The sequence below is a fragment of the Ixodes scapularis genome, unplaced genomic scaffold, assembly GCF_016920785.2.
Source record: "Ixodes scapularis isolate PalLabHiFi unplaced genomic scaffold, ASM1692078v2 PGA_scaffold8__174_contigs__length_109621045, whole genome shotgun sequence".
Taxonomy (NCBI): Eukaryota; Metazoa; Arthropoda; class Arachnida; order Ixodida; family Ixodidae; genus Ixodes; species Ixodes scapularis.
In genome coordinates this window covers 49,156,655-49,178,257 of record NW_024609883.1, presented here as the reverse complement: position 1 = coordinate 49,178,257, position 21,603 = coordinate 49,156,655, and the positions used below count along the sequence as shown (strand labels likewise).

Sequence of the window (21,603 nt, the reverse complement as noted above, 5' to 3'; positions counted from 1 at the left end):
TCGACGCCGCCTTTTTACCTAACGTAACTCGCTGAGCCTCGAGCGCTGCGACTCGAGGCTGAGCGATCTCCTTCGTCCGTCTAACCGAGCTTCAAACTCGGCGCCCAGTCAGGGTTCGTGTCATCGAACAACTTAAAAGGAGCTCCTGTAAAACAAAGAAAAAAAAACGCCATTCGCTGACGCGCTCACGTTCGCGAAACTCGGCGCAGCAGACAATACTGCGCCGAGTTTTACATTCAATTTTGCGACAGCAACCGGGTGAACGCGTCCCGAAAACGGAGAACGACAATAAGCATTTCTTCCCTGTAACAAAGTGCTCGCTGCACACCTGTGAGTTCACGTTCGCGACCAGGTCGGCCCTGTTAATCTTCGCAAACCACATGCTCCTTCGCTTCTTTGACAGTTCGTGTGTCCGCCGACACTGAGCGGAGATCACCTTCGGTAGTTTTAAAAATCTCGCATCACTGACGGTTTTACGATCACGATGCTTGTTGCTCTTAGTCCTGTTTGCACAATTAATAACCGCACATGCAACCATCTACGTAGCGAAACCTTCGCTCAGCGAGGCAAACTGACGGCAACTCCAAGGAACTTCCTATGCAGCGATGACGATTTGGTACGGCGCAATGGCGACAGCCCTCCCAGTATGCAATTTTAATGACGTAGGTGCAAGGCATGTGTTCATCGCGTCCGACAGTGACCGCCTGACGGATACTGAACTGAATTGAATCGGCTCGACAGAAATCGCCGCCTGTTAAGTCGGAACGCTCTTCAATTGCCGCATGCTCGCCAAACAGCTACCGGATCGATCAATCCCCCCGCCATAACTTGAAAATCGCTTTTATGAATGGATAAAAAAGGAAGCTTTTATTCAAGGAGTGGATAAATTAATGAATGCACAACAGCTGTTGACAATGGATTGGTCGGTGTCTTGCGCCACCTGGCAAGCGAATACATTTCTTTTTACCTAATTGTTCTGCGCCAATTTAATGTTAACGCTTTGCCTTTCCTGTGATAGTAGCCAAGCCTATAAAAAGTTTAATTTTTTTACTTAGTTTGTAGTACGTTCCGATGTGAATGTTTGTTGTGAAGGCTGCTGGCAAGGCAAGCCAAGCGAGGCCAGACCTGGCCAAATCGCCAAAGTAGCGTAGAGTGCCTTCATACACACGCGCGCTTTTGCTAGAGTAGCGCAATCTAGAACGCCGTCTCTCTGCGACTAGCGGCGAACACCCGGAGGTTCCAACTGCGGTCAAAAATGCATGGAGAACGTGAGAAAATCGTTGTTTCTTCAGTTTTGTGGGGATGTGCGGAATGGAAATCATTTTTGACATAATAATGAAACATTTTAGAATAATATGCGATAAGTTTTGTGCCATACAAGGACGTAACTTTTTTTTTTTTTTAAAATTGCCTGAGCGGCATCATGCAGCAGACGACACGGTGACGTCACACCGTTCACGTGACCCGCTCCGGCCAACCCGAAAAGCCCATCTCCGCAGCGAGCAAAACTCGTCTGCTTCAAACGCCATTGCCTTGGAAATTGCCTTCTCAAAATTTGCACAGGCATCCGATATTATTAAAACTTCGATAAAGTGTTTAGCGCTTTACTAACTTCACGACAGGCTAGTTTTGAAAAATGTGAACTCGCCGTTAGTTTTTTAATCAGCCGTGTTATGTCGATCTCCATGTATTCTCCCATAGGGCGGGCCGCCTCCTGGAACCCTGAGTACCACGTGACTCGCGCCGAGCCGCTCTGTCGGCCATGTTGTCGGCATAACACGGGGTTCAAAGGATTGCGCTACTCTGCTCCGTAGGAGCTATATAGGCTATATAGTGCTCTATAAAAGCCAAGCTGGCCAAGCCAAGCCAGCCAGGGTTGTTTGGGCCAGTTTGGCGGGTTTGGTGCTAGCGGTGAGGGTCACTGATCTATGTTGCAGGTGCTTGGCTTGGTGTCTCGACGTCTCGACCGTTTGGGACTTCTGACCACTTTGTTTTGTACGCTCTGAACTTTGGACGCCTGAAGAAGTCGTGAAACGTTCGCCCGTTCCGTGGTCCCTACGGTTCGGTGGAGCTGGGGCGAGATCTGACGCAGCTGAACACACGTCTTTTCTAATGGAGCAGTTTACGGAGCAGGGTAAGCGACCAGGGTCGAAAGCTGCGGTTGCCAAACAATACACCACGGGTTGTCCAAGGGACCGTGGTCTCCAAACAATGTACCGCGGGGGTGTTGCACGATCGCCACGCGTGCAAAATCCCCGTCGCAAAAGCCCCGCGTCTAGAAAACGGCGCTCAATTACCCCGTTTTCATGATCCTCGCTTGTCCAAAATCCCGCGTTCAGCGATCCCAGGGGTGCTATGTTGCGCTTTATGCACTCCCAGGAGACTTGGAAGAAGGAAGTGGCGTCAACTAGAGCAAACGCAGATTGGATGTTGACAGAAGAAAACAAAATCAACATCCAAGCTGCATTTGCTGCGTTGTTGACGTCACTTCCTTCTCCCTAGTCTCCTGGGAGTGCAAAAAGCGCAACATAGCCCCCCAGTTCTTATGCGGAGCGCAGTTTCTGCTGCTTTGGCAGAGGTGGTGACGTCGGGACGCTGAGTAGTTCTGACAGGCTGCGATTAAAGTTTAGTGGGAGACATCAAGGCAGCTTGCTGTGAAGTCTACCCACTATCCTTCGATCAGAGCCAATCAGAGCTCGGCGTTCTGACGTGACTACAACCCCTGTAAAGGAAGCAGACGAACTTGCGCTCTGGATCCCCGCATGCCAAAAGCACCGTCTTCACTTTCTTGTCTCTTTCGGGTCTACTCAACAACTGGCGAGTCGTAAAAAAAGCCTGGTGATATTGTATGGGTGGCCAAAATGTACTCAGTTTTCATGGTGGTAGTTCATATGTAAAAGGTCAAAGATGTGCTTGTCATGATTGCCCGGGATTGCGGACAAAGGGTCGAGGCATCCGCCGAGAGAAGAGACAGCCTGGTGATTTGTGGACAATGACTGGCTGCGAGCGGCTGTGCTCGTCAGCGTTTATTTAATACGAGTGATCAATGTTGCCTGCCGAGCCTGGCGGGCCTACGAAGGTTAGGCCGGAAGGGAGCGCCACATGATTGTCCCAGTGCTCCACCTTGAATATAACAAAATGATCAGTTTTCAATAGACCCTTTTCTGCACCATCTAGTAGCTGCTGTGCCAATACCTTAGTCTGTCATTCTTTGGTCATTAACTCTGAGCATATATACATGCCTTGCACGTGATGTCGCACCAGGGGAAAGGACCCTGCACCATGCTGTGGTTGACGTGACACCTCGGAGATGCGCTTCCCGAAGGCGTAGGATGCCGCTAACTGCCCGGACATGCGCTAACATGCACCATATTTTCGACAAAGATACCTTTCTTTTGACGTGTGAATTTGAAAGAACTGTTGAGCTTAAGTTGATAATGTTCAGCCAGTACTTGCAGAAGTTTTTGGCGTTGGTGCGATGCCACTACGAATATAGTTTTGACACGAAGGGGTGTTGGGTTGGGACAAGCGGCTCGCGGTAAAGTGGTTCAGATTTCTCAAAGTAGTGGGTATCTAACATAAGTTTATTGTGTTGTAGACGGCACAAGCCAATGCCCCGGCGGCGGCGTGTTGGCAAGCGTGCACTCGGGGCCGCTGCCGACCAATTGCCGCCTGTCTGGGCTCGCGGTGCGACACGCTCGCCCATACTCGGCGAGGGAGCCCCAAAGGTGCGCTCGAAGCGTAGAAACGGTTGGATGAAGGTGAACTTTAAAGGGCATGCACATCATGAACAGGTCAAGCTGACGCAAAGGCGTGCGCAAACAGACACAACAGTACAAAAGTGCTGTCACTCGCCGCTATGAAATGCGTCCCTCAAACTCGGTACCGTACGACCGCATCCCTTCCCTGCCACTTGTAGTTTCTAACTTGACAGCTACTCTGTCGCGGAGCATGCCGATAAAACAATCTTTGCGACATGTATACTGCCACAGCCCAACGTGGCTCAGTTTACCAAGGCTTTCATTGCAATTGGCCTTCATATAGACCGCCAACATGGTGGCTGCCGGTGTTCGACATAATCTTGGGACGTAGGTCCAAGGCACATGCTGGAGACGAGGGTTGCGTCGGTGTTCGGAGTGAACTCAGCTTGGCCCGCATCAAATACGACTGCGGCGTTGACGTTCGGGGAGGACTCTGATCCAATCGCATGCTTCATACCCAAGAAATAGTGACTTTCAATATTGCTTGGTGGACTCTTTGGAGAGAATATATTGCAGGAAGATAAAGCACATTCCTAAAACAGTGCCCTCATACATCTTCGCTTTTGTAGATCTCAAGAAAGATGAGGCCGGAAGCCAAGTATGCGCCTTGAGATTGAACCGTGTCACCACCATGCAGCCGAAATTTGAAACATGCGAAAGCGGGGACACCACCTTGGGTTGTCTGCTATGGGCGCACGTTTAGAAGTATGGATCTCGAAAACGCAAGCGCGCTTCCGGCTGAGCTGGACCCCCTTATGAAATGTTTATTGTTTCTATTGTCATTTCTTCTTACTAAAAGTTGTGCTGTGTCGTTTCACACGTGTGGACATTCAGCAAAGATATTAATATTAAGTGGTATGCTACCATAAGTTTAGTTTTGTGGTTTGTGGAACCGCTGGTTCCACATATTTCTTTTATCTCGCCACAATCCATAGCAATTTATCCATATCTTTATTGTTTTCTAAGACTAATAGCAAATGTCATGCATCATAAAAATAGTATCAATACATATCTTTATGTTGTCCAGAAGTTACACACACGTATGGACGGCGTGCGTGCCATCCGTGCGTGTGGGCGTGCAGCCGAGCAGCCACGTGGTGCGGGCGCGGCCTCCGGGGCCTTTGCCCATGTGTGCATTGCTACCGAAGCGAGGTGTTGAGGCTTCGTCGTGCGTGTGGTTAGCTTGGTTCGAGGCATTTTAGTGCGAGCTTATGTGCATCGAAGGGGACAAGTGCGAGCCAACCGCTCCGTACGTTGTTGACTTGCGCGCAAGCGCGCAATCTCACTTGTGAGGAAAGGGAAAACATGCATTAGTCCCAGTAATGACAAACATACTGAGAGCGTTCAATCGAGGAAACTGGGTAAAAGATTCCAGAAACACTTTATTCCATGACAAATAAAACAGTAGCCAATGCACAGATGCCACTCGTCCACGAGATCACCGATGAACAGGAAGCCCTTCTTGCGGCAGAACTCCTGGAGGAGCCAGTTCACATCTCTGTGCCGATCATTCAACGCCTGGTCTCGGCACTCTGACTACGCTGACACTCCTATGAAGAGAACCTGTTCTTCTGCCTCTGAAGGACGGAAGAAAAGGCGATTGCACCAAGGTCTGAGCGGCCAGCCGACGGTACTTGTCAATGTACGCGCTGGCACAAACGCTGATGTTGTTTGTGCCAATGTGCAAAATGACGGCATCAAAATCGAGCAGGGCATCAGATATTGTCTTGGAAAACAAAGCCTCAATCCTAATGCCACTAAACGCCTGCACTTTGACAGCCACCCGGTTATTCAATGGGAAATACTGGGACAAGTATTTCACCATCGAATCCGCGGCAACTACAACTCGAGACATGTCAGAAGTGCGACTGTGTTAATACACAAAGGGCCAAACTCCTTGACCAAAAAAAACAAGAAAAAAAAAATAAAATAAATAACGCTTCAGAGAAAGTCAAACCTGCTTGCGGAAAACCAGGCAGGAACGCAAGGAGCAATGGCTGCTGGCTGCTGAGCACACAGTTGCTGAGCACATGGCAAAATAATGGGAGGCCAGACCGTAGTGACCGTAGGTTGATTTCTGCGTGGACGGAGACGAAATTACAGTGATTAATATAACCTACAGATACATTGATAACAACAATCACAAACCACCCGGACTTTTATTGTGAGACCATCAAAGAACATGAAATCCATAACCGAAACAAAAACAAGTCTTATTAACACACGGTTGTCGATATTCCGGGCATTTTGACAAATCCTTGCTGTCGGAACTAAAATTTGATGATCTGACATCATTTTCGTGCTCACCCGTGCTAGCATCAGCAACAAAAATCTGTTGTATCACTGCAGGTGTGTCCTCGTTGGTAACGATGCAATGTTTCGCAACTGCTGTCTAGCGCACTTTCGACGTCGTCGCAAAGCAGTCGCTGAATTTGCCGAAGAGGTCTCCGAGCAGTCGTCGTTCCGTGGCACTGAGCTTGGGGTTAACGTCGAGCTGCGGCGGCGGTGTACTGTACGGCTGAGATGGCAGATATCGCCCTTTAAAATGGCAGAAATCGCAAGCATGAAAATGTTACTGCAGCCTGACTGTTTTTCTCGATTTGGTGGAGCGCACAACAGATTGCTGCTGCTGCCTCGAAATATCGGAGGCTGGGCACATCTGCCTGGGCAGAAAGTCATCAGTATCATACCTTTGGTAATTTGTTCTCTTTCCTTGGTTTAGATAGGGAATAATGTTGACAGCTTCTCGGTTCTTGCACTGCTTAACTGCTTTGTGACCATGGAGAAAATTCCTGTTTTCCATGGCTTTTTGTTACATTTGTTTCCGGAGCAAACTATTTATGTTTACAATATGATACAATCTATCTAAATGAATGGGCTTTTGAATGATGGAAACATCAAAGTAGAGACTTTAATTCTATTTCACTCTGAAAATCGTCAGATACAATGTTTGTAAAAAAACAATTGGTCTAATACGGGAAAATGAATGGATATATACAGAAAGAAATGTGAAAAAGAAATGTTACTTTTGCGAAAAGGATTTTGATTTACCAAAAGTCAAGTCAACCCTCATAACCGACATGCCATTGGGCTAAACATTTTCTCAATGTGATGAGGCACAGGTCATCAGAACTAAAATGTAGTAATCTGGCTTCACTGTCACTTCACTGCTATCAGAGTCCGAAAAATCGACGGAGGATTTGGGAGAATTGCTACGCATGTGAGCACATACCAGACTGGTGCAAGTGGCCATGGCTGTAACAAATGAGGACTTGCCGTGGGTGCAACGCTTGGCTTCAAAATCACTGCCATGTGGAAAAGGAACAAAAACACTGAAACCAAGGCTGAGTCTTCATACTACCTACGGATTACGCAGCGAGCGTGAGAGCTCCGCGGGATTTTTAAAATGGACCTCCGCACCCATCGACCAGGGGGATAGATGCTCCATGGCTGCGGTTAGGCTTCTAAACGGTATTAGCGCACACACAGAGAGAACAGAGAAGGTGCAGGAAAGAGTGCTACTCACAACAATATTTACTGAGATGAAGAGAAGGAAGAACATCATAAAAATTCATCACTCCCATTAAAGATGAAGAAAGGTGAAAAATAAATGGTAGGGTGTTCCCTCGCAGACACATGCTTCAAACACCAGGTCATTTGTTTAAACAACAGATCCGTTGTTGGCCGTCACGTTGCCATCATGCAGGGTGTTTTGCATCAATCTTGGCTCGTGCGGGCTCTTCATTGCCAAAGATGAAGACAAGCTCGTCATCCGTAGTCGGCTGCTGCATTGTCATCTTGCCTGAAGTTTCGCGGCAACCGTGGTTCATGCTGGTTCTTTATTGTGCATGTTGAAAAGTCAATTTCCTTGTTTGTTAGTGCAACTGATTCAACACTGATGCATTCCTTATCTGCAGATAGGATGTGGCAAGCTTCCAGCACCTCGCAAGTCAGTTTGTCTTTGTGCCTCCCTAGGATGCTTGTTTCCCCGAATAACGGACTGCATTTGCACTCGTTACAACGTGTTGCAAGATGTCCTCCTACTGTGGCTCCCAGAGAGTAATCATGTTCGCGTAGTCTATCATTAAGGCATCTGCCCGTTCGACTGACGAAGCTCTTGCCATACGAGAGTGGTATATAATACACCACGCCTGAAGTGCACGGAAGAAAAGGGTTGGCATGTTTCTTACTGCACCTGTGTTTTGTAACACCTTCGGCTAGCGAGTTTACTCTAGAGCAAATTTGGCTTATTTTTTGCAGTGCCGAGAAAACAACTTGGACCCCATAACAACGTTCTTTGTTTTTTAAATTGTGTGAGGTCTTGTGGAGATACGGAATTACCACTGGTCTCGTTTTGTTGGCATCAGTCTTGTTAGATTGGAGGCCTTTTGCCTTTTTCAACAAGGTGTCCGCCACATTAGCCAGTAGTGGTAACAGATAGCTGGCTTTTCTGAGTCTCTTAACCTGCATTGTGAAGTTGGCTCCCATAGTGTGGAAACACAATTTCTTTAGTGCAGAGCCCAAACAGGTTAGAGCAATGCTCCTCTTGAGAATCTTAAAGTGAGCAGAACTATAATCCAAATTTTTTTTCTTTGAGCGTAGGCAGCACACATGCGTGTCACCCAGGTGGAGCAAAAGGTCTGAAAGCTGAAGGACATTTTCTTGAGGGGCTTCATATGTGAATCTAAGGCCCCCTCCATACTCAGTAAATGTCGCCAAAATATCATTCACCTGTGTGCACAATTTTGCTACCTTCAAGAACAACCAGGAAATCATCAAGATAGTGGGCCACCTTGTTAACTCTTACTTTCAAGTGCACTTTCAATGGCACAGTCTACCGCTCCCAGGTAGATGTTGCTGAGGATTGGGGCTACGCAGGAGCTAATACATACTTCTGACTTTTGTGAGAACCATCCATCCCGCCACCCAACAATCATGGACGTTAGATAAAAATGTAACAGCTCTAAAAAGCTCTCGGTTGATATTCCACTAGAGCCTCTGAAGGAGGGCTCTCCATTGACTCCAATACATTTCTTCACTGACTCCAATAATTCATGTGGTAATGAGTAAAAAAGGTTCTCCACATCAATACTGGATGCGGTACCTATCTCATGACTTTTTAATTGCAGGTATTCAATGATTTCCTTAGAATTCACTACTCTGAAGTTGAAGAGTTAAGGCTGTTTGCTCACTCCTCTCTTTCTTTCTAGTTGAGGGAAGAGGTGTGTGTTCTCAAGGCAACCGCTTTTCTTTTCGAAGGATCTGTATTCAGTATTCCAATGTCATTCGAAAAGAACATGAGCCTCCCCATTCATATGGGTTCCAAACTTAAAGCTTTTGATCGGCCCCCCAGAAGGGTTCGCACCGAAGCACTTGACACAGTGAAAAAACAATCTTTCGAACTGCACAAATTCCCGAAGTTTCGTATGTTGCACTTTGAGGGTGACAAGCCACTTGGCAAACTTACCCCTTTGTGGCCTCGAAAGTTCTTGAGGGTGTTATTGGCGCCAATTACAGTGCAAAAAAGATGGAATCTGATGATCTCCACGTCGAGGTCAACACAAAGCAGAAAATTGATGCCCTTCTAAAACTCAACCACGTTTCCGACTACAACATAAGCGTCAATCCTCACCGCAAGCTGAACAGTGTTCAAGGGGTCACTTGTGAGGATGACATGCTTGACTCATCTGAGGCAGAGATAATTGAGGAGTTGTAGCTGCACGATGGATCACTATCTGCCAAGACGGTGTGGAGCGGAAGACAAAGCACATCATTTTGAATTTCGATTAGGGATGTCGTGAACCACCCTAGGTTGGATTTTGAAAGGTTTAGATATTTTCGAAGCGAACTGAGGTTCGAATTCGAAAAAGTTTGATATTTTCGTACCGACTGAGGTTCGAATTCGAAAAATTCGTAACTTTCGATCACAGTGGAGTTTCGAATTCGAAAAGTCTGAAGCTTTCACGGTTTCTAAAATTTCGGGTTAGAATATTTTGAACATCTTTTACCTTGAGGTTCGATAAATTTGAAGATTTCGAACTTTCCTAACTTGAAATTCGAGATATTTGAAAATTTCAAATTTCCTGGAATCTGAAATTCGAAGATTTCAAAACTCTTTGGATATAAAATTCGAAATATTCGAACCCTTCAAATTTTTATAGACAAAGTTAGAAAAATTTGAAAAATTTCAAACTTCTTTCTATATAAAGTTAAAAAAGTTTGAAGGTTTAGATTATCTTTTAACTATTATTCGAAGGAAAAAAAAAAAGAAGAAACTTTGAAGATTTTGAATTTCTTTTAGGTCCAAGTTTTCAAAGTTCGAAGTCCGGTTTTCATGTTCCTCCACAGTTTCAGTTTCAAATAACGTTTTCATAACTCACTGGTTTTCACAAAATCAGGTTTAGAAAAATTAGGGTGTGATATTTGGACTCCGCGAAGTTGGGTCAGGCAATTAAATGAGACGACGAGTGTCCCGGATATGCTGGAATATTTGCCAGTGCAGAGCGACGTGTGACCATAGATCAGTAATTGTGACTGCCAGGAAAATTTCCCGCTAAATCTAGAGGAAAAGTTCCCCCGCTAAATCTAGCGGAAAAATTTCCCCGCTAAATCTAACGGAAAAGTTCCCCCGCTAAATCTAGCGGAAAAATTTCCCCGCTAAATTTGGCGGAAAAATTTCCCCGCTAAATCTAGCGGAAAAGTTCCCCCGCTAAATCTAGCGGAAAAATTTCCCCGCTAAATCTAGCGGAAAAATGTCTCTGTGGGTCACGTGACACTCTTCCCCCCCAGGTCACGTGACCCCCCCCCCCCCCCCCCCCCAGATCACGTGACCCTCAGTACTGTTCCCTCCTCTTCCTCAAGAGCTGCGCTCTAATTCGGCGTTGCAGGGAGTTGTAAACGGCTTTCACTTTTTTTAACACAAAATTTAATTTATTTATCTTAATTATTTTAACACAAAAACCCCTATCAAAAAAAAAAAAAAAGGAAATGTGCGACAGATGGTTTGAGAGTGCTTAGGGCTCACATTATGTTATGCCAAAAAGTAGCCATCTATATAGAAATAACCCGATTTCAGCATTATTGATTCTAGATCGCATCAGTTTCAATGGAGATCTGTCTTACAGGTTCATGAAGTCGTGCCTAGCATTCGACTTCAGCCAAACGTATGGGCAATCACTTCTTTCGGACCCTTTAATTTTATTTGGCAAAGTTTATACAAACAAAGCATTTCAGACTTCAATTGATGGGCCTGTCACTCATCTGATGTGTCAAGCATGTTGTAATCAAATGTCAACGTTGTGAAATGCTGCTGATAAGTACTTTAGCAGGGTCAATAGCTAAAGGAATTTCCCACCCGACCTAGGACAGATTATCGAAATATTTCTCGAGTACTTAATTTCTTTAAAGGAAACAGCCCGAGAAAATATCACTTATTTCTTAGAATATCTGCGTTATTATAGGGTACGTTTCAAGTGTCTAAAGTTCACAAAAAGTTGGTGTCCGCAAAAATCAGACAGTGTGCAGTGAACTGGCGACTTCATATGTTTTTTGCGATTCAGGAGGTTTTTAATCAGGTATTAAACCTGCATTTTTACTATACATCTACTCATTAGTCTCTTTATTAATGCGAAAGCATTAACTGTCTCATGGAGCGAGCCGACATCATCAGTTTGAAGCGCGAAAACGGTACCTAGTTTCCCTGATCCCAAAGGTAACATTGGCTGGCGCGCGGCGATGAGCCTCCCATTGGCCGCTGTGCGCGTCAGTTTCAATGATTGCCGCCAGATGTCGCTGTGTGTCCGTGCTGCCAGTGCGCTGATAAAACTAACCGCCGCAACCCCATGCCACTACGGGCCCCGCGCCGGTTAAAACGGACACGTTGGCGCACGCTCAAAGGCTTCTTCTGCTCGTCTCGCCACCGCCGAACATGGCGCTGCCTCTAGCTCCATATCGTCGCCGGTGCTTCTGCCACTACTCGAAAACATTACTCGCGTCACAAAACTCTGCGCATCACTCCGCGGCGTTTCATTGGACATTCATGCTTTCGCATTCACAACTCATAAGTGCTTAGGTGTCTTCCGACTTTTTATTTAATTTTTATGGAAACTAGGGTCGGTAGGTACGGCCATAGTCGGTTGAAATCCTCCTTGTGCATCATAGTCGTTTTGCCGCCGAACCTGATCGAAATTAACGACAAACATGACCAGATGCATCGTAAGGTGTTCGTAAGAAACTCCGCAAATACGACCCAAAACTACTTCGTGGTTCTCAGATTGGCTCAGTACCACCGCTCTATTAGTTGTGTGCTTTAATGGGCACATTTGTATTATGAATTTATGCGAAACTGACATAACAGATAAACACGGCCACGAGCGCGCTGAAACCGAAACCAATCAAATTGAAGCCACCCAATGGTGGCGAGTGCGCCAGTGGCCCTCTATCCGCCGGTCGGGTAACTGCAGAGATGAAAAGGTCTATACCATTGATATTAATTTCTGCAAGAACAAAAAAAAAAAAAAAACAAATAAATACTCGGGGTCAACCTTTGTGGCATTTTAGTACTGAAGACTGCACAGCTTTCTTTGGTTCTTGAGGTGTACGAGTGCACGGGCACTCATAGCCTTGTATTCATGCCACAAACACTTGCCCCCAAATTCAGGGACACTCACTGAGTTGAAGGCAGTTGTAATCCCAAATTGTACAATATTGGCCGGAGTTGCCTTTAATGGAAAGTATTTTAGTGTTGCCATGAACTGAATCTAATGGTTGTAAAGAAATGAAACCACGGCCTGTGAGCAAAGTATTTTGCAAAGTAATATGACTGCTCATTTCTTAACCATATGGCTATCTTAGTTGTGTATGCTGTGTGTTTACAATTATAAACATACGGATTTTCTTTTTAGGGGAACGAGCTGCACTGTTGGGAGAGACCAGCTGCATGTTGAAAGCCACCGAAGAGATTCTGTTCAGATGCTGTTTTTGCGACCATGTCACCACAGATCCGCGTGAACTCACGAGCCACCTTCTTGGCCATGGAGACGAAGAACAGCCCAAGGACCAGCATTGTTTCTCATTGCTTAGATCTAGGTCCATATTAAGTACTCCTGTAGTGATCGACAGACCTGGTACGTCGCTGAACTCTTCCAGCACCCTGAATGTGCCCGAAACCTTCACCGAGCTTGTGTACATTCCGATTCACGTGGCTGAAAAACCCTTTGGGTGTGTACTGTGCCCCCAAACTTTCAGAAAGCCTGAATTTTTGACAATTCACATTAGAGAGCACACAGGTGAAACACCGTACAAGTGCAAGCGTTGTCCCGAAAGTTTTTCGTCTAAGCGGGGCTTTGCCACCCACACTCGAATGCACAAAAATGAAAGACCTTCCAAGGACGAGTTATGCCCCGAAAGCCTTGTTTATCCTAAGGCCCTGACCAGTCCCACTGAAACATACACTGCTGAAAAACCTTACAAGTGCGAGCAATGCCCTAAAGCCTTTGTTCTGAGTTATACTCTTAACGACCATATGCAGACACATAAAGGTGAAAGACGTCACAAATGTGAGCATTGTGCCAAAACCTTTATTCGGAGATCCTGTCTTATCAGCCACATGTTATTGCACAAAGATGAAAACCCTTACAAGTGTAAGCTATGCCCTATGACTTTTATTCGGCTTGGAGCCCTGGCTAAGCACATTCAAACACACACAGTTGAAAACCGTTTCAAGTGCAAGCTGTGTCCCAGAGCCTTTGATGGAAGCTCTAAACTGAAGTACCACATTCGAACACACAAGGGTGAAAAACCTTACAAGTGCAAGCATTGTCCTAAAGCTTTTGTTGCAAGTGATGCTCTGAAAGACCACATTCTAACACACACAGCTGAAAAACCTTACAGGTGCGAGCATTGTCCTAAAGCTTTTGTTACAAGAGGTGCTCTGAAGCACCACATTGCAACACACACAGAAAAAAAACCTTACAAGTGCGAGCATTGTCCTCGTGCCTTTGCTTGTAAGAGCCGTTTGATTATGCACAATGAAGCACACACGTGTGAAATGCCATATAAATGCAAGCAGTGCCTCGAGGCGTTCAGTCGACTTGAACTGTTGACCGATCACATTGAAACACACAAGGATGAAAAGCCTTATCAGTGCCCCAAATCTCTTTCTCAGAGTGATTCTCTTGATGGCAATATTCAGACATTTACCCGTAAAATATGTTACAAGTGCAAGCATTGTCCCAAAGTCTTTGCTGGGAAACATGCTCTTGCCAACCATGTTCGCTTGCACAAAGGTGAAAAGCCTTACAAATGCAAGCAGTGCCCTAAAGTCTGTATTCGAAGTGATACTCTTAGTAACCATATGCTGACACATAAAAGTGGATACCGCCACAAGTGTGAGCATTGTGCTAAAACCTTTCTTCGAAGGTCCTATTTTATCAGCCACATGCAATTGCACAGGGATGATAACCCTTACAAGTGCAAGCATTGTCCCAAAGTCTTTGCTTTGAAATATGGACTTGTCAGGCATGTTCGAACACACGCAGGTGAAAAACCTTACAAGTGCGAGCAATGCCCTGAAGCCTTTACTCGGAATGATGCTCTTAGTCACCACATGCAGACACATAAAAGTGAAAAACGCTACAAGTGTGAGCATTGTACGAAAACCTTTGCTCGGAGATCCTATCTTATCAGCCACGTGCGAGAAAAGCACACTGGTTAAAGGCCTTATAATTGCAAAGCAGGCCGAAGTCCTTTGGAATGTTTATCGAATCCATCACTCGAGCATGTGTGTTACAATTGCTGGCCATCTCGGAACAATTATTGATTTGTCTTGCTTCAGCAGGCACGTGTGAAGATGTAAGCATCACAAACTTAGACTGAAATAAAAAAAAAAAATTTTTTTTAAAGGGTTTAGATTAGGGGTGGCCAGGCTGACGCGGCCTGAGAGCCGCAAACAAAACCACGAAACTTGTAAGAGCCAAAGGGGGGGACAAACTTTTGTCCAGAGGAATGAACGAAACTCAAACTACTCTCAATCTATCGGAGTCAAAAGTAGTCCAACTGTACGTAAGGTAACAGTAGCACAAGACTACCAAACCGCAACCTCTCCTTTAATATAAAACGCGTTCCATTTCTCTTTTTGGGCAAGCGGTCGTGTGACCGGGAGGGAGGGGGGTGTGTGTGTTGGGGGGGGGTAGTTGTGAGCCCCATGCGGTTCGCTAGCCGCAGCTTGGCCACCCCTGGTCTAGACATATATTACACATTTTTTAAAATTATTTTTCTACGGGAAACAATATTTTTTCGCACAATGTTTACGCTGTTAGACACAATTTGGATGGAGATCACTGCCTGCTCTAAGCCCTGCCCGCAGATTAGCGGTCCCGCCCATTACTAGAGAGTGGCTTGGCTGCTCGGCCAAACATGCTCGCAAGCCTAGTCTCCCCGAGGCGACGTCCGGTGCATCTGGTCTGGCATCTGACACCGCCTGCTAGTTGTGCGGGCAGACGTGCAGCAGCCTCTAGCATTGTCTGCTAATCTACCACCATTTATCGTCGTCTGCAACACCTGTAAGATACAGCCATAAGAGCGGTGCGTCTGCATCCTCCATTGCTTGTGTTTGTCTGCTATTCCACTTCCGTGTAAAGCTCTTTGCAAAGCTCTCAAGACGCGACCATGAAAGCGGCGTCCTAGCTTTCCATCATGCACAAGCAATGGTACAATACAAGCATCTGTCAGCGTCTGTCAATGTGCAATATGTAGTGACCGAAAGGACTGAAAAAATTCTCCAAAATAAATATGCTGTCCTTTCAGTTTTTCTCTTCTTTTCTTGCATAGCGGCCACGATCAAGGAGGGTTAGTGTCATGACGCACAATTAAAAAATGCAACCTAAACATATTGCCTTTAGCAGACCAGATGCACTGCTCAAAACGAGAGCTTCCAGCCTTCGGAAGCGACATGACAGAAACATACCTCAACAAACCTGGCAGGAGGTGAACTCCCAATTTCTTTCTGCGAAAAGGCTCGCAATTTCTTAACCTCTGTAGTTTACCTCTCAATACTGAAAGCATCGTTGCAATCACGGCAGTTGCATGATTATCAGAGTAGCAGGCCTGATTTTACGGGAACCAGCGCATTTATTCAGGATCCAAATGCGGAAACAAACAAATTAAGCCAGATCAAGAAAAATATTTGACGTGGAATGCTAGGCTTATGCAATACTGTGTTCCCCCCTAAGCTGGGACTGCGGTGGAAGTTATGTCCTTGTTGGGCCTGTCGTACGCCTCTCTTTCGCCACGTCATCACGCTCCTGGCCATACCCATGCACAAAGAGCCAGATCAGTTGATAAGAGGGACGCGGCTGATTGGACTGGTGGGCACGTAGCTCCCACCGTACTCTGCTTAAAGCGCCGTTCACACTCTTGCAACCGACTTTGACCGAGAGAGACCAGACTGGTTTTTAAGCCTTTTGCGACTTAGGACCGGATGCGATGCAGCGGAGCTGGGCCTAAGAGGTCGCGAGAGGCTTAAAAACCGGTCTGGTCTCTCTCGGTCTTACTCGGTTGCAAGAGTGTGAACGGGTCTTAAGGCTGAACAAAGAATAGTCCCATTCCGAAAACAGGCACCCTCTCAGCACTTCCGAAGGTGTGTACTTGCGACAGTTGTTCGCTGCAAACTACGTCGGTTGAGGATATCTTCCTCTAAACACCTCGGTGGACGCAAAATGACTCGCACTCGTAAAAACAGGCGAGCTCAACGAGCTTTCTAGCGCCTAAAATTAATGGCCGCAATTGCCGGCAGCCATGTTTGTTATCGTTCGAAACCAAAGGCGAAAAGATGGTCACGTGATATTTTCAAAAACAGTAATGGCCGAAAAATTGAGCATAGCTAACACTGTTTCTGGGTGGGGCTTAGAGTGAGCTACTTACACCTAAGCTGGGTCTAACAACAGAAATATTGTGCAAAGAAATGCTTGTTTTCTATGCAAAAATTTAGACGAAATACATGTCCGAAACAAGCACTTCCAAAAAAATGTTTATTTGTTTTCATTTTAGTGTTCCTTTAGTGGTGTTTTTATATAGATTGACAAAACATTGGTCTTACCAATACCCGCAATGTTAAAAAAAATGTTTGGTTTACCACATGTCTTGTGCACAAGGTCTTTCTTGTTTCAACAGAGTGCCACTCCTTGTCATTGCATTAAAATTAATTGATGGTGAGTGAAGGATCACTTAAAGTCAGCTGTGGTGACAAGGCTTAAATTTTTCTGCTCAGCGAGATTAATCAAAAGCAGACTTCTCAATGGGCTGCATTGGAACACTAACAGAGTCATACTTTTGCTCGTTTCCCCAAGGTGCGTTGCTCTAGATTTGCTGTTTTTGGCTAAAGTAAAATATATCTAAACATTTTCAGCTTCGTTTTTTGCTTCTTTTACCTTGTCTGAGGAAATCAAACCTATTTTCACTGCCTTTGAAACAATTCCATGCAATCACATCATTATCAGTGTCAATTTTAGTCTGTGTGAAACTACATGGAATAATAACTTATGGAGTTTCACTGGTGGTGATTTGTATACTGAGTTTTTCAGCTTATTGCGTTTTTTTTTCACTCGAAGTATTGTTTACTGAATTTAAACAAAATGATGATATAGGTGGCATAGTTGAAAATTCACACTGTTGCAGAGGTTCTTTACCAAAATGCTATGGTGTCTGAGATCAAATTGAGTTGTATAGAAAAGACAAAATTATGTGAATAAATGGCACCTTTTTTATGATCGAGAATATGTAAGAATGGTCTCCAAGCTGGAATTGTACCGTACAGCTTTTGAAGCCTTTGAGCATCAATGATCTCTGGATAAGATTAAATAAAAGGATCTTTGGCTTGCATGAGGCATTTTGCTCCATCGCGCATGCTTACTAAGTCAGAGCGAGCATGTTTATGCGAGAATTTGCGTGTATTGCAAAGCAAGAAACGAAGAGCATATATCAAATACAGTAAACTCTCAATTGAGCGAACTTCAAGGGATCAAAGGAAATAATTCACTTAACTGAAAGTTTACTAAGCTGAATATATGCACTAGAATATGGAACAGCATAGGGCACAGCATACATCGAGTCAAAAGTGTGAAATGCAATTTATGGAGTCAAGTACATTGATATGTACAAAGTGCACAACAGTTACGTTTTTGCCTTTCTCATTTTGAAAAAAGAATCTAATTTTCATTTACACCGGCGCTCTTAAAGCGCATGAAGTAACAAAGTTGTCCAGAGAGTCTGTTTCTTTGCACTTCCAACGGCATCGTCTGCGGGCTTGAAATATTCCGTGCAGAGTCGTTTCCTGTTAGGATTGAATGCAGTTTCTCCTTCAAGCATCGACTTTTGCTACAAAGTAGCCAAAAGCATACTTTTATGTCAAACACAGACCGAAGACTCCATCAGAACTCCTAATAGGTTAATTGAGACATATACAAAATTACCGGCATATGATTGTTCAATAAATGAATAAATATCTGTAGAAGTCAGGTCTCCTGCAGGCATAACACTTTAGTGTCTTGACACTCCAAAAACTGCAGTTTTTTCTACAGGCTAATTTTCGAAGAGTTGTATAAACTTTTCTGGCATGAAAGCTCAAAACTTTCTGCTCAAAAAGTGAGAATTTCTGCTCCAAAACCCGTTTTTCCCTGCTACAAGAGTTGCTTCGAATCACCACTCATCAGTTCCACCACTGATCTTGTCTTCGTCTTCATAAAAAAATACCAATTCTAAATGCAGCTTCCAGACCGACATTTTTGTCGCAGTCCGCGGCCTTGCTCCTTTATTATGTAAAGAAATTCTTAAAACATCTTTTTTTAATTTGTGCCCAAGTGCAAATTTTAGATCTGTTGCACTAGAAACACGTCCATTAAGTGTGCTCATATACACCCGACAGTAGCTTGAAGCATCAGCACACATCCGTCATGTGACGAGTCCGCCTTCATGCTTGTTCCATGGGTCCCTGCTCGGTACACGTGAAAATTTGTTAGAGAGAGTGAAGCGTTGCTGCTCAGTTCCACTAAGATGTGTTCGGCTCATACCCCGAGTGCGCAAACGAAGGAGTGTTCATCATGATCTTGAAACCCCTAGACTGGGAAGGAACTTGACGTTAAATTAGAGGGGACAGAAGAGAGGAAGCAGACAGCATCTCAAACTCAGCTAACAAACCCTATTTCCTACCACGCTTTTCTGTCCACTTCCCAAGGTCATCCACAATGCAAAAAAGCAAACAAAGAAACAAGCTTTGTTCTCCAGGTGACCCAATTTCTAAGCCAGTTCGTTCCAAACACACCAAGGCTCAGAACAATATCAGTAGGAGTAGAAGGGACCCAACCAAAATTGTTCAGCAAAATTAAGTTCTCTACAAACGGACGTTGAAAGCCCACACACACCCACAAAAGAAAAAACAGGTTGAACTGTAGTTTTAGACTCGTAACAAAGACAGCAAACCACCAAAATACATGAACACTCTTTGTACGATAAACAAGATGGTAGCTTGACAGCTGTGTGTCGTTTCTTTGGCTCGTCCTAATCCACTCACTCCGCGTCCCCAGAAATGTGGTCACCCTGTGTACTCGGCAAAAACCAAAAACACACATCCAAAAACGGACATCCGTTCCTTTGCTTTGGTGCTGTGTAAAAAGCAGCTCTCGTCAAAATGTGCCCTAAAACAAGCCCGATTCCGTTCGATCGGCGTGAGGTGACTGTCGTAGACATGTATATTGGATGTCGTCGAAGAAAGGGTAAATAGCACAGGCAAGCTGTGTTTGAAACTTGCGACTCTTTTGTCTGATTTTTAATCTTCTGTGTCTCCGGTTACTATGAAAATATTGGATATTTTGCTTTATACAAGACATTTTTCAAATAAACCCTGTTTGGATAATGCAGCACGTTGGGGTATGTACATACAATATGTTGTTCGATTGATGAGACTCGTATGTTGTGAGCGGGGAATACCCATGAATTTCGGCTATCTTGTGTGGCCAAATATTATCAACAGTTAAGACCTTTGTAGATTGAGACGGCCGAGTACTAGCCATCTTAAAAAAACAGCATTAAATGAAACAAACAGTTGCATTTGTAATGTCGTGCACAAACTCAACAAAAATAGCTTTCATTTGTTTGTTTTTGTTTCCAAAAATGGTGCAATGCTTTTTTGAAGGCCTCGAGAAGTTCTATTCGCCATAAAACACAATAGAAACAATAAAACATGGCAATTTTGCTGCCACCAGTGTCTGGAATTGTGCCTCTGCAGCCTGTCACAGCCCACTGACGAGATAACCTACAGCCCAGTGCAGTCGGGCAACACTGACATACTCTCCCAGAACCAGTGACGGGCGCTGTAAATCCCTTCGTTCGGTCTATACAGGATGTTCAGTCCACTCCTGGCCGCCATGACAAGGGGAAAGAAATACTTCCGGTTCTATACAGATTTGCAAGCCCAGTCTCGGGGCGCCGGCATCTTGCTCAGTTGGGGTGCGCTTTGGCACGGCCATAATCTGATTACGACACCTTAGCAAGGCTTCGTAATCGGATTATGATGCGTTCAAGCGCACCCGGACCGACCAAGATGGCGGCGCCCCAAAGCCGGACTTGCAAATGTGTATATTTAAGTTGTGTTTGGATGATTGCGTGATGGATCTTGGTTCAATAGTGAGCATGTGCATGCGAGCTACGCTCTGGAAATACGCCAGTGTCTTGCTTTTGAGCGGCCGATGCACACCAACATGTTATAAAGGAGAGGGTGAGGCAACTGCGGTGCCTCAACCATCTTGGTACAACAGGCCAACAACAGGTGCCAACCTTGCCATTACGGCACATAGAATTATGAGATGACACGGAGCTGTTGAAAAGAAACCTGAAATATTGAAGCAAGCAAGTCAAAGCCTTAGAAAATTATACATTACAGACTCTAGTCACAATGAAGGGACCGTAATAAAAACTTTTGGTAGAACGTTTGGTAGAACCATGACCCGATTTGGCACTCCTGTGGGGAAGCTTGGCACATATCTTCGGCACCTGTTGGAGGTAGGTGCCCATGGCCGATGCCACGCCATTCACAAACTAGTTGAATGCATTTAAAGACTGGTAGGTTTTAAGTCTCTCTCAAGTATATGGACCCACGATACCTTTGGCAGATATGTAATTTCTTAGAGGAACAAGTGGTCATTCTTTTCATCCAAGGGATCAAGAAAGCATGTCGATCCCATATAAGTAAATTTCAGGAGGCACCACGGTTGGGGTTTGGCGGTGAAACTTCTAAAGTTCTTCACTGCGGGTCCTCAAAAAGATTTTTTTTTAAACTTTCAGCGATGGAGGTATCGCGGGGTGCGAATCACACTCCCCAATTCCTAGATGATCCTATGATCGGCTTCACAATAAAGATGCTTGCGTACAGCTTTCTGTCATGAAAAAATAAAGCAAGGTTCTAATACTGCTCGTATATAGCAAAACTAGAATTATTCGCACGTCGCAGGACCAGCTTTATACTGCTCTTCTACGACGATCATCCAGATGACAGCCATTTTGATTGGCACCAGGGCACACCCTATGAGGAGTGCAAGTTCGCCTGCTTCTTTCACAGGGGATGCAATGATGTCAGAGCGCCGAGCACCTATTGGCCGATTGAAAAAAAAAAAAAATAGTGGGTAGACCCCAAGGCATTTAGCATCGAAGTATACCTACTACCCTTTCAGTCAAAGCTAATCAGAGCTCTGCGTTTTTGTGAAGTAGCCACCTCTTGCTCCTGCGCAAAAAGCGGACGACTTGCTCTCCACATAAGTTGTGAAAGTTGCAAATAGCCAACCGGAAGCAACAT

At 45.0% G+C, this 21,603-nt stretch overlaps 1 protein-coding gene across 1 annotated transcript; it reads left to right on the top strand.

Annotated features, from left to right (window-relative positions):
• Positions 1–1,873: 1,873 nt before the first annotated feature.
• LOC115325623 (zinc finger protein 883) lies at positions 1,874–19,702 on the top strand. The gene is made up of 2 exons (XM_040209564.3): positions 1,874–2,134; positions 12,665–19,702. The coding sequence occupies exons 1-2, from the start codon at positions 2,113–2,115 to the stop codon at positions 14,473–14,475; spliced, it is 1,833 nt and encodes a 610-aa protein (XP_040065498.1). The 5' UTR covers positions 1,874–2,112; the 3' UTR covers positions 14,476–19,702.
• The last annotated feature ends 1,901 nt before the right edge of the window (positions 19,703–21,603 follow it).

Excerpts from the sequence above, each read along its gene's own strand:
- LOC115325623 (XM_040209564.3), top strand. The coding sequence starts at position 2,113 with ATGGAGCAGTTTACGGAGCAGG. Across the intron at positions 2,135-12,664 it reads GGAGCAGTTTACGGAGCAGG|GGGAACGAGCTGCACTGTTG; the intron begins GTAAGCGACCAG and ends TTTTCTTTTTAG.